The following is a 16,730-nucleotide window of genomic DNA, read 5'->3' as shown; positions in this document are numbered from 1 at the left end:
ACTTCATATACTTTCTGCAGATGTGAATGAATGTGAGTCTGAACCCTGCAAGAATGGTGGAATCTGTACAGACCTTGTTGCCAACTATTCTTGTGAATGCCCAGGCGAATTTATGGGAAGAAACTGCCAACAGAGTAAGTACAGCATGTCTGTAAATTCTTTTTAATAAAATATACTGTTTGCTTTTTACAGAAAAAAACCCTTCAATATACTATGGAAGTATTTCCTTGCATTATAAATAGAGGATATTCAAAATAGCCATCTTGGATTTTTTTCAAACTGGAGAAAATTTCAGAAGGCAAAGCTGTCTTGCATTCAAGTAAAGCATCTGATGTGGTGGAAACTTTTTGCAAAATGCAAAATCATAATCTAAAGTCAAACAAGAAGGATTAAGTAGTATAAAGTAGAAAAAAATTAGGCTAGGAGTTCACCAAATATCCTGTCTTCCACTGAGCATTAACAGATATCAACAAATGCAAGAGCAGGTCGAAAATATGTGTTATTTCTTCTGACGTATATCCAGCATCTGAAATTTTGACCACTGGTTTATGGAGAAGTCATTTATGGAGCAACACTAGGATCTGTCTTGGGAAAAATCTGACGTTATTTTGCAATAATATTGGCTAACAGTGTGCTATAAAGTTCTGATTCCTAAAGCTGTTACTACAAAGGGGTTCATGTGTGATAGACCAGGTAGTCTTGAAGACCAGAAAAAACAGAAAGAGAATAAACCTTCTGTGGAATGAAATGCAATACATCTTAACAGTCAGTAACAGATGTTAGAGACTCTTGAGCTTGAAGTGCTGCAAAGAAGAAAAAAGTGTTGCAAGTTGAATACTAAATAAATTAAACCATAGCAAAGCTGAAAAGTATGATTCCTTTTCCTGTGTTCATATTGTGGATGTGTGGGGGGAATGGAGACGAAAACAGGATGGAGCAATTACCACAAATGACAAGATGAGAGTTTTTTGAAGCAGCTTCAGTGAATTCCCACATTTGTATTGCACAGAAAAAAAAAGATTTGAGGTGCCCAACAATATGTGCATATAGTTCTAGACAGGAATCAAAGATTAGGATTTGTTTTGTGGAGTTCAGAGGTTTCTATGGCTACCTGTAAAAATTTGCAAAAAAAAAAAGAAAAACTATTAAAGATTTCTTCAAAATTTGCTGTTGAAGCAGTGCATACATTTCCTTACTAGGTGCAATTGAATTGCCATTTGGAATTCTACCAGGAATCTGATCCATCTCTTCAGAGTTTATCTCTTCTGTATTTTGGCTGCGTCATGAGCATTGCTCAGATAATAGATCACATAAACCCAATCTCCTGTTATGCCAGAAATGGGGTAGTCAGACCTATTACTAGAAGTGATCATTGTATTTTCTGAACCATCAGCTGTTACTTTGTAGTTTTTTTAATATATGTATATGTAACGATAGGTAAAAATAACTTTGTGTGTGAAGTAGCATATCTTATATATTATACTGAATTTGTTTGTATATATTTATATATATATATGTATTTCTGTTTTCAAGAGCAAATAACATGAAGTGTATATGTCCCAAAAGTAGAAAGCTCCAGTTTATTGAAATAGTGAAAGAATTCTGCTACTGAATTACAAAACATGCTACCTACAGTTTGTCTTTCTGGGTCGTACTTTGGGAGATTTATAGTGGCATAAGTATATATACATATTTACACAATGAATGGTCTTTCTGAAGATGCTTCTGTAGAGAAATGCTGGCAATTGTGACCCAGAAGTCCATCATCTACCACATGCAAACACCTCTTTGTACTGACTGTAGCCATTCCTTGCTCAGGAAAGTCAACACATCCCACTAAAACTATGGCACAGCTCACAAGCTTCTAGTTAATTCACCTGCTTTTTAGCTGGTTTTAGTACAACTAGCATTACAATAGAAACTTGTGGTTTTATACCATCACTATGTTGTGCACTGCACCATTTTCTATGGCTGGGCTTGTAAATATCCTATTTTTTTTTCCCATTAGAAGTTTGGTTATGTCATCATACTTAATTATGTAATTACAAGTAGTTATTACACATTCTAATTACACCATTAGAGTTTTACATATATTTACAGTAATCATGTAATTAAATACTGTTATGCTAATTATGTAAATTACTGACTACTTTCTCAGAATTACCTCACAAAGCTCAAAGATTGCTAAGCCACATCACAGAATATGTAAAACATCCTAGGTCTAGAGTAAAAAAAGGCAAAATTGCATGGTGCAGGCTGCTGCTGCAAGGTACGTTTCCTAATGGTTTATCTAGTTTGGTACAGCCTAAATACCAGTGCTCTGTAATAATGACTTACCATGTTACTCATCAGCTTTAAGTAGTTCATGTCAGACTGTTTTCCCTACTAAGTTCTCTTCCTTTTTGGTTTTTGTTTGCTTCTTTCTTTGTTTTATTTCCACCATCATTAATACCTTTTAGCTAATCTTCTAAATAGTTCCATTTTACCTCATGGGTGGCACTTTCCAGATGTGAGATAACTGCTGTTTTACAGCCTGGTCCTGAGAGGCTTGTGGGACACCCACCCAAAATCCTTTTGACTGGTTACAAGACCTGAAATAAGGGGGAAAGGTTTGGCTGGAACTCAGTACTAAAATAACAATAAAGAATAAAACACTAAATTGAGCTTGTAACCTTGTTTGGACCACCTTAACTCTCTTCTGAGTCTCATTCTAGCGTGGATTGGGCTTAGAGTTCCTTAAATTCAGTCTTCTTTCTTTCTTTCTTAATAGCTACTACTCTCTTTAGCAATTCAGGCATAAATGGTATTTCATCCAGCTGCTTCTCATTGCTGGAAAGCAGGGGTTGAGGAAAAAACAAAGTAAAGTGGAGTGTGAGAGCACTGGCAGCCTCAAAACATACTCAGCCATTCTGGAATAAGCTTATCACCCAGTTAAGAGATACTTTACAGAAGAACATCTGGTATCCACAGAATTTGTATGCAGATGTTTTGTAAACATGGAATGGGAAGAGCACCTTTCCCCATTCTCTCAATACTAAATCTAAACTGTATTAATTCAATATTACTTCCCACCTTTCTCAAGGCCTCAGCATTTCCTTGATGCAGCTGCATCGCCTTCTGTTCTTCCCCTCTCTGAATGAATTTCTTGCCACTGTGCTGAACTCAAGCTATCAGTTATGATTATCTCCATTCCTTAGTCCTGGAGTATCCATAAAAAAAGGAGTCCTTGCAAGGCAGATTCTCCTGGGGCTGGAGTTTTTACTTTCTGGACCACAGAATTCTCTTGGAGGCAATAGGGAGCCACTTTCATCAGTGTCAGGCTGTTTGCATTATTCAGTACAAATCTGTATTGTTAAAATCTCCCATGAGCAACAAGGGTAGTATATGTGGGAAGTTCCACAGCTAATTTTTGATCACTGTTCTTTTTTCTTATTTTTCTTTATTATTATTTCTTCTAATCTAGCAGAAGGTACTCATACAGTGTACACCTTAAAATTTCATCACCATGAATTTTGGAACTGTGTTTTGCTAATTGCCAGGAGTTGCTGGCATTAAGGCATGTGTCAAATTTCCTCATGCTTTTTTGCTTAAAGCTCTAGATCAGAATAGTCACTATAAAATTTTTTTTGTTTTTACATGTGCTATGGCCCCTTCACCTGCTTTTATGTGTATTCAACATGCCCATATGTAGGAGGATGCTGCATTCAGAGCAAGTGCACCAATTTATTTGTCTAGCTTGTCAGAAATCCTGTTAAGCAGTGTGCTTAGACCTTATTTTCATTTATTTCCTCTGTTTTTATGCTTTAGTACACTACTGTCTTTATATTGCACTCATTGCCTCCTGCCTTCCTCTCTGTGGAAATCAAAGTGGTTTTGGTTTTTTGGTTTTTGTTATTTATTTAAATGAAAATGCCACTTCTTCCGTTGTCATTTTTACTTTAAAAATTATCTAAAGATCTGACAGATCTAGGCATAAAGAGACCTTCAAGACTTCTGCTTACATGCAGCCTTATACTCTCAGGCTAGATGGTGTCATCCACAGCGTGCTAATACACAGTGATTTTAGAATTTTCTTTCTTTCAAGATTATTCCTATGAAATACATGACATCTGCAGTTTGCATGGTTTATAATGTGGGATGGTAACTAGTTTCACAGTATTTTTTAAGAGACTCTATTCCTTCTTTTGATGTCTCCTGTATTTCACTTTGTTTTCAAGGCAGTGTGTTGGGTCTTTTTAGCTGCAGGTGCTTCTCCTTTGAAATCCTCTGCTTGATGCTCACAGTTTTGGGTGGATTTTGGATGTCTCTGTTTTATAGATCCAGCTTAGACCAGCCCTGGCTCAGCAGGGTTCAAGGTTCATAACACCTCCATGACTGGGTTCAGAAAAACCCTACTCTGACATAAATAATGCACAGACAAAACAAAACAGTTATGAAAGATGTGTTTTCACGGGGAAGCTTTATGTCCCATCAAAATTTGTCTTTCAAGAACACTGTGTTTTCAAAATATCAATAGGAATCAGAGCTTCACCACTTTCTTAAGTTAATAAACCTGGTGACAGGCTTTCTGGTGAGCTCAGCCCATGGAAATGCCTTCCTAAAATTAACCTCATAAGAACTGGACTGCTGTTTAAAGATAAACCAGATCCCATTAGATATACACCTTGTTTCCAGATTACCTGCTGGGGAACCTTGGTTTTAAGGCTTGAGATTCTTTATGTACCTCCAGTTGGCAATATGTTGTATCTTAAAGCTCATAGTGAGCCACAGTGAAACACTTTACCTGCCAGGAACCAACACAGGCTTGAATTCCCTAAATTACTGATCACTGTTAAAATGTCTTTCAGTGAGTTACTCTATAGCTTAAAATACCATTTTGACTTACTCTGTGAATAATGCAGTATGAAGTTTGGGATGGTGCATATTCTTGATTGTTCTGAATGTCTGCAAGTTTTATGACCTGAAATACTGGTGTTGTATATAAAGTTGGAAATTCTTTTTCATATATATGTGTGTGTGTGTATATATATAAAAATGTATATGTATATATGTGTATACACATGTATGTATATATATGGGTGTGTGTATATATATTAGTATATATATATATTTTATATAGATTATATTATTTATATATTTATATATTATATTATTTATATATTTTATATATAAAGTTTGGAAAACCAAACTGAAAGAACTGACTCGGGGGAAAAAAAATCGAAGCAGATCAGCTGTTTGAGCCAGTGAACTTCACAGCCACACAGATACTGGGCCGGTACAAACAAATGGCAGTGGACAGAGCCTGGGCATGAAAACAAGACTTAAAACCAGTTAAAGAATATTAATCAAGCTGTTGTCTAATCAAGAGCATAGAAACTGTTCTTTAATTCATATTTTAAGGCAAGGAGAAGAGTTTATTTCAGTTATAATATTTTTCTTGCTTTGTTTCACTTCGATGATTGTAAAATTTAAAAGCCAGAACTGTCACTCAGGAAGGGTACAATGCATGAAAATTCAGAAAATATGTACAGTCTTGTCGCTTATTATTAGATGACAAATTGAAGACTTCCATACAAAAATTAAAGAGCTTTTATAGGTATGCATGTGTGTGTGCGTGTGTGTGTGTGTGTGTAGATATAAGTATAAATAATTATTAACCATAGGGATTTTTTTTAATGTGCTCAGGGTGGTTATCATTCAGATAATATCCTTGTGGATTTATGGAATAATATGTGGTTAGTGTCAGATCAAAGGAAGAATGAAAAAGAAATGGTGCCTAAAAGAATCATTTCACTTAATACAAATTTATTAGTAATATTTGCTGTGAGAGCTCCCTGGATTACAGAAATATCCCAGAGTAGAAACATATCAAAAATATGCTTTGAAAACACAGGAGGCAAAACTTTTACATGTCAGATGTGAATTTGGGCCATGCATTTCAGCTCAGTCTTGGTAATTTGTCCTTTTTTGAACATGCCATAAGAATAAACCCAAAAGTTATATAAGAAGTTAAATTACTGCTGAAAGAGAGGGTAAATGTCAGTACTAAGAATTAGGGATATACATTTATATAGAATTTTCATTATACACATTTATATTTTTATATATTGTTCATCTATTTTAAAATATATATAATATATAATATCTATGTTATATATCATCTAGAATACATATCTTGGCATTTTCAGGTATATTTATATATTTAATGTGTATAGTTTTTTAAGTATTTCAGCTAGTCATGGATGGAACATAATTTCTGTATTTGCATTGGACAAAGCCCATCTTGAATCCCTAGATGAAAACTATGAGTTTTGCTGAGTCTGCTCCATTCTGTGAATATTGTCTGGCAGGCATTTCTGTGTAGTGTGTTGGTATGAAAGTGCAAAGAAGCAGAAAATGTTACAGAAGTGACAGAACATGCTGTTAACATTGAAATGTTCTCCCAGGCATTTTAGTGACCTAGAGGGAAATATTAATCAAACTCTTAACATTTCTAATATTGAGTCTTCAACCAAAGCACACTCTGGCTCTCCTGCTGTGGACCTTTGTCCAGGCATCCCACAAGAGGCACAAAATTGGGCTCAGCAGCTCAGAATTGTAGCTCTTCCTTTCAACAGCAACAGGAAAATGAGACTGATCTCGCAGTGTTTAATGTTGAAACAAAGTGCTCACTCCTGTGCCTTTGGGTGCATTTTCATCTTACTGCAGTTGTACTGCACAGTAAAGTCTCCCTTTGAACACTAATTTCTCAGTATCTTATTTTGATTAGGCAGTGGAGGACTCAACCTTTGGTGAACACACCTGACACAAACTCATTGTAAAATATTCAGGCAAGCCCTTAAGGCCCAGCAGGAATATTTTACACATTTAATTGTCTCCTAACTGCAGGAGTGCAACAGTGGCTTTTGGATTGTGTCAATGACCACAACATTAATTCAACCCTGTATTGTTGACTTTAGGGTGAACCACCTTGTTGTGGCAACTTTCTTTGTATAAATCTGCTTTTCTTGGGGTTTGTGTCATTGTTGACTCACAGTATCCCTCAGTAAAGAGGAGTCAGGGATTCCTTCTGCCTTTCTTCCACGTGTCTGTTCCTCCTGCTGAGGGAGCAGCATGACCCTACCTTTTCAGTAACATAGAATCATAGACACTCACAAAAAGCAGAGCAGAAAAAAAACCACTTATAAGTATTATCCACTGTTCCTTTGTTGGGAGAACTTCTATGTGTGTTTTTATGTGTGGCAAAGCCTAGGACATTGAATATTTCAGCATTTCGAAGACTGGAAAGAAAAATTACAGCACACGATTATGCTCAAAGTAGCCTCCACAGCCCTCAAGTATCTGGCATGGTCAATAATGCACAGTCTTTTTTTATTTTCTCACAGAAATGAAAAATAATTTGCAGGTATGGAATTGGTACTATAAAAGAAATAAAAGCTGGACTGTAGCTTGTAGAAGGAAGCTCAAAACAAATCACAGCTTATTATAACCAAAAAAACCCCTTAAAAGTGTGGGATGATAAAGAACTAATAACTCGAAATACATAAAAAGAGTATATATTATGTATAAATATATAAAGGTATGTTAAATAGGTAATTTGCAGCTGCAGTGGGTTTAACAAAGTTCCTAATAGCCAAGCCACAGGACCATTTTTTCTATTATTTTGTGTACTGATACAATTGGAAAATGCTTTATGCCAAGGCTTATTATTTATAAGACATAGGCCATTTATTTCAAAACAGATTGATTGTGTAGGGCTGTTTGCCATATGAGCTGGCCTGGTCTAGTCTGCTGCTACCCTTTGCTGGACACAGGAATGAGCAAGGAGAATAAAGTCATCTTTAGGGCTGTATAAACGCCTCATAATTAAATTGTCTTGAGGTTTGTAATGGTTAACAAACTAGGCATGGAGTAGAATTGCAAAAGTTGGAGGTTTGAAAGTTGACTCACATTTTGGAGTTTCGTTTAGTCTTGGGATTCAAGCCAAGCTGTGGAAGTTGAGAATCCATGTGAACTAGAGGGGAAAAAAAACTGAACAAAACACAGCTCCATGAGTCCTAAATGAACTAAAATCTTCAGGCTCGGCACAGCTCTCCCACCTGCAGCTTTCAGAAGGTGAAGGAAATGTAATATGCTCAGTGATCAGCTTCCCACTGAGGGAAGATTCGCAGCTCCTGCTGCTTTGGACAGACGGAGGGTCCAGCAGAGCTCCTGTTGCTGGTGCGGCGACGTGTGAGATGCGTGGGAGGGGAGGAGTGGTGCTGGCAGGTCATGGATATTTTAGTTCCCAGCCACCTCCATGCTCATTTGTTGCATCTCATTAGAGGATCCGAGGGTTTGCAGGAAAATTAGCAGGTCAAAAACACTCAGTGGCGATGCAATAGCGAGAGAGTGAAAGTCTTTGTTGTCTTTTGGTCTTGATGATCATAAACTGGGACTCAGGGATGTGAGTGAATTCTTGAAATGAAGTAGATTTAAAACTTTAAAAATTCACAACTCTGTTAAAGTACTTTGCCAAGAGCTGACAGAATTACTCTTAATTTGATTTTCCATAGTATTGGTGATTGTTTTCTTGTATTCGTGCTAAATGTCCTTTGGCCAGCTCTTAGTTTGGTGTAGTCAGAAATTTTCTTTATAGAAAAGTATCTCACAAAACTTTCACCCTTTTAGGCTTATGGGCATATTAATATCCATTACTGATCCAGCAAAATCTGTTTGGTACACCTCACCCATAAACCTGATTTTCCTTTGTTGGCAAATCTGTATATTTGATAGTAGCATTGTGTGCCTTCACTGAAGATCAGGTTCAGCGTGTAATATAATATATGTAATATAGGATATTATTATTATGATAATATGGATTCCCATTTATGCTGCTCTTGACAAAACCTGATTTTGTAATTACTCTGTTCCTATTTTTATGCAATTCAGTTTTACCCATGTGTGTTTTCAAATTTCATCCTTAGATGTAGCACAAAATATGTTGTAACTCACTACATCAAAGTTAAAGTGAGCAATGCTGGAAAATTTTAACTTGGAAAGGAATTTGAATCCTTATGTTTACTGTCAGCAAAGCGGAGTCTTCATTTTTCTTCAGTGTTTCTGAAAAATGTCCTTGTACTTCTGGATAGGAGTAAAAGCCCATTTTTATTGAATTTAATTTCAGTGACTACTGAAACCTTTTAGTTTTCTTTTTTTGCTTACTCCCTGGTCCCTCTGCAATTTCTTTCACAATACCTTTCTCTTTTCTATCAGGTGCAAATTTGAGAGATTATTGGGTTTGGACCATTTCTAGACATGGGAAACTTTTTCCCTGGATAAAAAATATCAGGTGGAAAATGCTCAAAACTAATTCTTTCCCAAAGCACACGATAGAATCTGTTCAGCTTCATGTCTGCTGAAGGTTGGGTGGGTCTTCCACTGATTTGCCTGCAGGTGAGATGGGGCACAGGTTTGTGATGTCCTTTAAAAGCTGTGCTTTAGGCTTAGACATACCAACAGAGCTGCTGGAAGTAAAACAGGACATATTAATGGAGTGTGGTGTGTTCGTACCCTTCACCTAAGCTACATTTCCCTAACATTAACTGCACATTGATTTAAAGATTACAACACTATTTTTATGGGGTTTTAACTAGTATTCAGTGATTAAGGGCCCTCATTTCAGACACTTTATGCACTTTTTAAAAGTGAGGTTTGATTCAGCATGGAAAGCCTAGTGTTTAGTTACACCTGAACTAGTGACATTTGTGTCACCTTTGCTATAGCTGCAAAGTGTAAGGAGAACTAGACCCCAAGGAATTCACAAAGACATGTTACTGGGCTGGGAGTTAGACAGTTTAGCCAGTATGAAAAATTGGAGAAATGTAATTTTTCTGAACAGCAAAAGCTGGACCTGCCCAGGGTGCCCATGTGTGAGAAATGTAATGCAAGGCAGTGTTTCCTCTTGTGGAAGCTGAGCTGTCACTGTGTGCTAGTTTAAAGGTAAACCAACAGGAGAAATGAACCCCACTCGAGAGATTACATGTCAGAGTTACAATTTAATAAAGGGATTACAAAATAATACAATGATACAGAGAAAAAATTTGGTTTTACCTACAAAAACTGGATATATAACCAGCACGCTGGGGCATAAACAGGATGTTGTTTGTTGTCCCCTGTGCTGAGTGCCACATGGTCCTCCTGAATGCAAAGTAAAAGGAAAGGAAACCTGTTGGTGAGGATGATGTCACAGTCTAGTTGAGAGTGGCAGTGCAGTCGTGTTGAGATTCTTGTCCTCCTCTGTATCCCATGAGTGGTACCAGAAGTCCCCAAACCCCAAAATTATCTGTGCTCAGGTTCATGTGGGAATGCCCAGTACCTCCAACAGGGGAAGGAGTTCCACAATGGATGATCTAACTCTGTGAGTCAGGGGGTATTTTTGGAATCTTGGATGGCTTATGAGCAGACATGACCCCTTAGGTGGGTATGAAGGTGCTAATGCCTTCCCAGAGGGGATTTATCACAGCTGAGTCACTTGTGTGAAAACAGAAACTCTTCCCTATCTCACGGTGTCCTTTAGCACCCAGCTTGTAGCCTGAGGGGTCAGGTGTGCCCTGGTCAGCTGCTACAAATGTTCCATTGGTAACAGTCCATCAGAAATGACACAAAGGATGTAGAACACACAATTTTGGTGACATCCGCATAGGCTAAACTGGTCCCAGCTACTGTAACTGGGACACACTGCCCTGCTTTGTGACTGGACAAGGGGCCTGAGGAAAAGCAGGTTCCTGCCTCTGATGGAACTGGCATTTTTTAATGCACCTTCAGGAGGCAGATTGAGAGTCACAGTCAAGGATTCCCAGTGCCCCGGGAGGTGCGGCATGAACAATGTGACTACAGATTTGATCAGAGAAGGAAGGAATTTCCTTCTCTTGTAAGTAGATAATAACCTTGTTCACTTAAACTTTACACCTCCTGAAAGACACATAAACCTTCAGCTCAAGCTGCCTCATTTTCCAAACTTCAGTTCATTCTTAGTTGTGTTAGATGCAAACAAATACCTGCTGAAGAGACACTGTGGTTAAGTGCTCACATTCCTCCTCCTTGCTGAGTTTGGCTGTAATTAGACCCTCTTGCAGAAGAAAAGACTTTCTGAGAAGCAAATTTCCCTGCTCTGTCATTTCTACTGGAGATGAACTATCACATCAGCATCCAACATTGCATATCATGGTCCATGTTAAGCCAAAAGGACTGGAAGCCACCAGAAATGTGCACAGGGAGACTCAGACAAGAAAGACCTCAAGGGTCACGTGAGCTTTTTCCTCTGGCCCTGAGGATTATTGGGGATTTAAACTGTTTGGTTTTTGGGGGTTTTCTTACATAAAATTTTTTGATAAATCATTATGGATAAATAATAGCTTTGTTTAGTGCTATTGCGACTTTATAGAATCAAAAGAACCAACTTGGCTCTGGCAACTGCACTGCAATTTTGTCATATGCAGCTTTGTTTAGAATTTCTTAATGTAGGCACTGTCAGCACAACAGGATCTCAAGGTTTGGATTCAGCCATCAGGTTTTAGTGAATTAGGGGGATTTAGTAGAGTTGCACCTCTTTATATATTACTGTCAGGTAGCTTGCCATTTGCCCATTGTTGTAACATATATGAGTAGTTGTCTTTGCATAGTTAAAGTTGCAAAGTCAATCTATACCTCTTCAAATATCTAGGCCTTTAGTAAATTAGCTGAGAACTTTTCATCCACAATAAATTCAAATATTTATTTATGCTTTACTCATGAAAGAAAAGTGATTTGGATTTGCATGGCTACATGATGTTCTCTAAAACCTTCCATCTCTTCTCTAAACAGCTGAAATGAAAAAGTCACAGTTACTTAGTGGCTTCATTGACCATGTTTATTTTACTTCAGGAAAGGGGATGTTATTTCTTAGTTTATCAGCTTAGAAATACAACTCTCTTTGTGATAATCCCCTAAAAAACAACTTTATTTTTTTTTTCTGTATAATATTAAATTATTGGCTAATTAGGTTTCCTACAGAACACCAAAAGACTATAAACAGTACTAAAAGGAGATGCCTTCTGAAATAGTAGCTTTTTAATGTTTAGTTTCTATTCTAATGGAGCTGCTGCATGTATTTATTATGTATGCAGTGTGTTTTCTTGGGGAGTTTGTTTTTAAATAGGCTATTTACATGAATAACATAATGGATTCTTAGCTAAATTTCACTACCATGGTAATGGTAATTTCTTAAGAACATAAAAACCCATGGTATTAGGTCAGATAGTCCAACAATCTGGTTGGCTTAACATCTGACTGTGGTAGTGACAAACATCATTTAACAGGAATATTAAAGGTACACCCCAGGTCAGTCTCTTTAGTGTCATCCATGAACCTATTGTGCCTGAATTTCTCCAATTGCTTTTTGAACCCTTGAGTGGTGTATCCACCTCTAGAAGGCTCCGGAAGATCACTACCTTTGGTGCAAAGAGCTACTTTCTTTTACATGAGTTAAGCTGTTTCCCTGTGAATTTCAGTGAGTGCTCCCTAATTTCAATAACGTAGATGTGATTAACAGTACTTTGTTCACCTTTTCTATGTTTATGTAAAGTTCAATCATATTCCCCTTCAGGATTTTATTCCCTTTCCATGTATCTGCTTTTCCCCTTTAATCATTTGAACTGCCTTTATTTAGCTATACATCTTTTTGGGGTGTGGAGACCTGAACTGCATGTGGTCACACATTTCATATAGCTGCAAAATAATACTCCAGTGCCTTGCCCTCAGTGCCTGACTCTTCACTGCATTTTTAGGCTGACACTGCATTTTGAGTCAGTGACTTCAGAGAAATTACAATCTCTTACTTGCAGCTGTAGTGACCACTTCTAAGTTCAGTATAGTGTGGCCACATTTTAGGGATTTTTGTGTTGGTTTTTTTTCGTAGGTGCTGTATCTTCCATTTGTGTAGACTGAGATTCACCTGTCACCCTTCTCACCACTCATTCAGTTCTCTGTGTCCATCTGGAGCTGCTCATCATCAGAGTGGCATTTGGTCAAGAAAGCTTATTAGCTTCAAACTGGAGAATTTCACCATTCTCACTTTCCTCCAGGTCACTGATTAGTAAAGCTGACTCCAGCAATGACCCTTGGGGGATGCCACTGCTGACTTTTCATCCTGAAAAGCTTCTTTCTGTTCTTTAATTAGAGTTCTATGTACAGCAGGACCGTTCCCCCACACCCTGTCAAGAGCTTTTTTCTGGAACCTTATCAAATGCTTTCTGAAAGTCCAAGTGTGCTGTTTCCACTGTATTTTATTTATCCCTGTGCATATTTTCTCCATTAAAGAACTCCCCTGGGTTGGGAGGGTCTGCCATTTACAAAAGGCATGTTGGCTCTTTTCAAGAGTTTTCCTTAGGTTCTTAGGGATCTTAATCATGGAAGTTTCAGCTTACAAGGTGCCAAAGTAGACTCACTTGCCTTCAGTTCCCACAATGCACCTTGGAGCCATTTTTTGGAGATGGGAGTGGGGCACTGACCTATCAGTACAACTCTGTAGTCCCGAAATCCGTCTGCTGCATTTAGGCTCGATTCTTAGAAACATGATGTCATTAAATCATTTCACCACTAAAAAAACTGGTAAGAAATAAACATTTGAAAGAAGTCTGAAATACTTTTTTTTTCCTTTTTTTAAAAAAATATCAGACTACTTAAGAGTTTCCTGACTTTATTTTTAGTCTGTGCATGAGTCTTAGCACAGAGCTTGCAGAGTAAGGACCAAAAGTGAATTTTATGACCTTAACCATAAAAGTATGAGGAGAAGGTTTGATACAGGAAGCACACAATAGTCACTGAGCAGTAATGGCACTCTTGAGAAGTAGAACATAACATCCAATTTCTTTATATTGGATTACTGCTGATAGCCATTGCTTGCATCTGTTGACCAGTGTGGTAAGAGAATAATGCACTGCTGTTGGTGGAGATGCCACATAAGCATAAAAAAGCATTTAATCTCTTTGGATATATCAGCAAATAGGTGGCATTTCTTCCCATTACTGTCTGAAAAGCTGTCTTCTGTTGCATGAAACATAACTAATCACTTCATTTCCGTGTCATCTCCTGCAGACCCGAAGCTTAACACATCATCTGAAAAGTTTGCTTGTCTGAAAGTGTCTGTGTGCTCATTAGCTGCTGCTGCTGCAAATTGGTAAAGATGTTGCCTTTGACGTGCATTATTTTATGTGAAGGCATGAAACAAGATTAATCATGTCCTTCACCTCAGTGCTGCAGTACCTCACTGGCTACTAACGGGCTTGAAGTCACACTTCAGAAATCAGAGTGATAATAATTAAAACGTTAATAGGTCAAGAAGATCCATTTTGTTTAGTTTTAAGTCTGTGAAGCAAACTTATGGAGATAAATGCCTTCTATTAATCAGATTTCAGAGCTGAATGGCTTTATAAACTTATATTAACAATCTCAGTGAAATTGTGCTGTTGCATTGTGTAGTTAGGAGTCACCTTGAAGTTACAAACCTTCTGACTTTTATTTTTTATCTAGTATTAGACAAAAACTGTCTGAAATAGTCAGTGTGTGTTCTCTAACTCTACTGAAATTTTAAAAAAAAAGTGTTTTCAAATTCTATTTTGTGGTTTCTTTTTGCATTGTGATGGACTGGAAAGAGCATATGATCTGTTGCCTTGTCTCAGTGGAAATGCTGATTAAATTCCTTTGGTGGGAATGAAAACATTGATTTGGCTTTCCCTGTAGGATTACTCTTGAGGTCAACAATTAACATGAGTCGCTACCACTGAGTTGCTCGGTATCTCTCAGATCAGAACATTGGATTGTGGAAAAAAAACTTGAGCTACATGGAAAAAGCAACCAATTTGATCAGCTGCACACTAATTGAAATAGCCAGTAGCTAAAATGTGCTATGTTATGGTCACCAGGATGGTGCAAACACCACTCCATGAAATGAGAGGCTGAATCCCCAAGCCCTGAGAACCACCACACTTAAACTAGAGATTTTTAGTTACAGATAATGGTCTTATTAGCTAAACCAGATTCACATGTCATGTGAATGCAGTATTATACCATCAGTTTTGGGCAGTGGTGAGTTTAAATTCATTTTATATTCTCTACAGAGTTTTAAAATTAAAAAATTGCTCTTGCACAAGTTGGAATTAATTCCAAGTGAAAATCTGCCTCTGTGTGGGAGGGCTGCAGCTTTACTTGTATTTAAAAGTGATGTTTTACGAGGCGACTTAAGAAGCAATAGCTGGTAGTGGGGGAAGGAAAAAACCTGTCATGCACTCGAGAGCAGATGAGATGGCAGTAAGAATGTGCTTGGCAAAAAGAAAAGAGAAAAAGGAGGCCAATACATTAAAAAATGGGTATGTAGGAATATACCTGCTGTGTCTGTGTGACCTCCAGCTGCACTGGTACACTGTAATCAGTGCTGTTGGACTAATGAAGCCAAGCCATGACACAATTAATTGGATAATGAGCTGGGATACATGACTGTCCTTCACAATACCTCCACACAATATGTTTGCTCTGTGCAGGAATGACTGAAGTAAAGCTGAATGTACAAAGCCAAACCAGTACTTCCAACTAACTTTTTAGCTCATCTTCAGTCTGTCAAACTGTAAGTTCACACATATGGTGTGCACACATATGCAAAGACAGCATCTTCTGGTAAGATGAAAAGTCTCCCTGGGCCTCTATCTTCTCCTGGAAATGAAGATATAATTCCTGCAATTAGAACTTGTTCTACTTCTTAAAGCACACTGAGTACCCCATGCAGCTATCAGCAAAAACTTGATTTGGTGTAGGAAAACAAACAGAATTTTTGTTTGTTAGGTATAATTCTAACAGAATTGGGACAGATTAGGACTGGATTATATCTGTACTTGAATTTATGTTAAAAAAATTGGGACTGCTAGCACATCTGAATAAAGTGTTCTGCCTGTGAGTGCCCCTCCCCGGGGAGAGGAAGGCAAGAAAAAAGGCAAATCAGGAAAAAGGAAAGAAAAACAGAAAAAAAAAACCACCCAAGAGTCTACAAAAACATAGGACAAAAAAACAAACAAAAAAAAAAGGCAAACGAAAAAGCCCTTACAAATGAAAGCAACCCTGTTTTCTTGTGTTCACATGGAATTTCTCATTTTAAAATCTGTTCCCATTGCATCTTGCCCTGATAGTGGGCACTACAGAGGAGTGTCTGACTCCTTGTTGTCCATTCCGTCCCACCAGACATTTATACACATGCATAAGGTCCCCCTGAGCCTTCCTTTCTGCAGGCTGAGCATTTCCAGCTCTCTCAGCATCTCCTTGTAGGCCTGTTTTTAAAAGGCTTCTTTCCATAAAGCCTAGTTATGTTAATGATCTAGTAAATCTGGCTTTGATGATCTAGTAAATCTGGCTTTGCAGAAAAATAAGTCATTGTGTATTTTTGAAGCAGTGCCTTTTTAGTGTTTTTAAAACTCATTAGACTCATTTCACTTCATTTTATCCTCGTAAACCAAGGCACTAAGTTGAAGAGAGTGCTCTAGGCTTGTTCTTATCAGTGGACGCAGAAAAGCTGATTACATCTGTGTTAGATGCTTTCTTAATAAATGATGAAATAATGAAAATTGTGGGTTAGAGTTGCGTGTTTCCTCCCACAGATATCAAGCAGAGCCTGAGCAGCTGGTTTGGGGTAGACAAGGAACTTCTAGATGGCTGAAGTTGAGTTG

General features: G+C 37.7%; 1 protein-coding gene across 3 annotated transcripts in view; it reads left to right on the top strand.

Annotated features, from left to right (window-relative positions):
* EDIL3 (EGF like repeats and discoidin domains 3) overlaps window positions 1-16,730 on the top strand; it is a 241,884-nt gene that overhangs the window by 134,994 nt on the left and 90,160 nt on the right. For all 3 annotated transcript variants that reach the window (XM_071580998.1, XM_071580999.1, XM_071580997.1), the window contains one exon: window positions 21-134. In XM_071580998.1, the coding sequence (XP_071437099.1) occupies window positions 21-134 (114 nt within the window). The remainder of the gene's footprint in view (window positions 1-20; window positions 135-16,730) is intronic.

The sequence above is a fragment of the Pithys albifrons genome, chromosome Z (genome assembly GCF_047495875.1).
Source record: "Pithys albifrons albifrons isolate INPA30051 chromosome Z, PitAlb_v1, whole genome shotgun sequence".
Classification (NCBI taxonomy): domain Eukaryota; kingdom Metazoa; phylum Chordata; class Aves; order Passeriformes; family Thamnophilidae; genus Pithys; species Pithys albifrons.
This window is presented reverse-complemented; position numbering and strand designations above follow the sequence as displayed.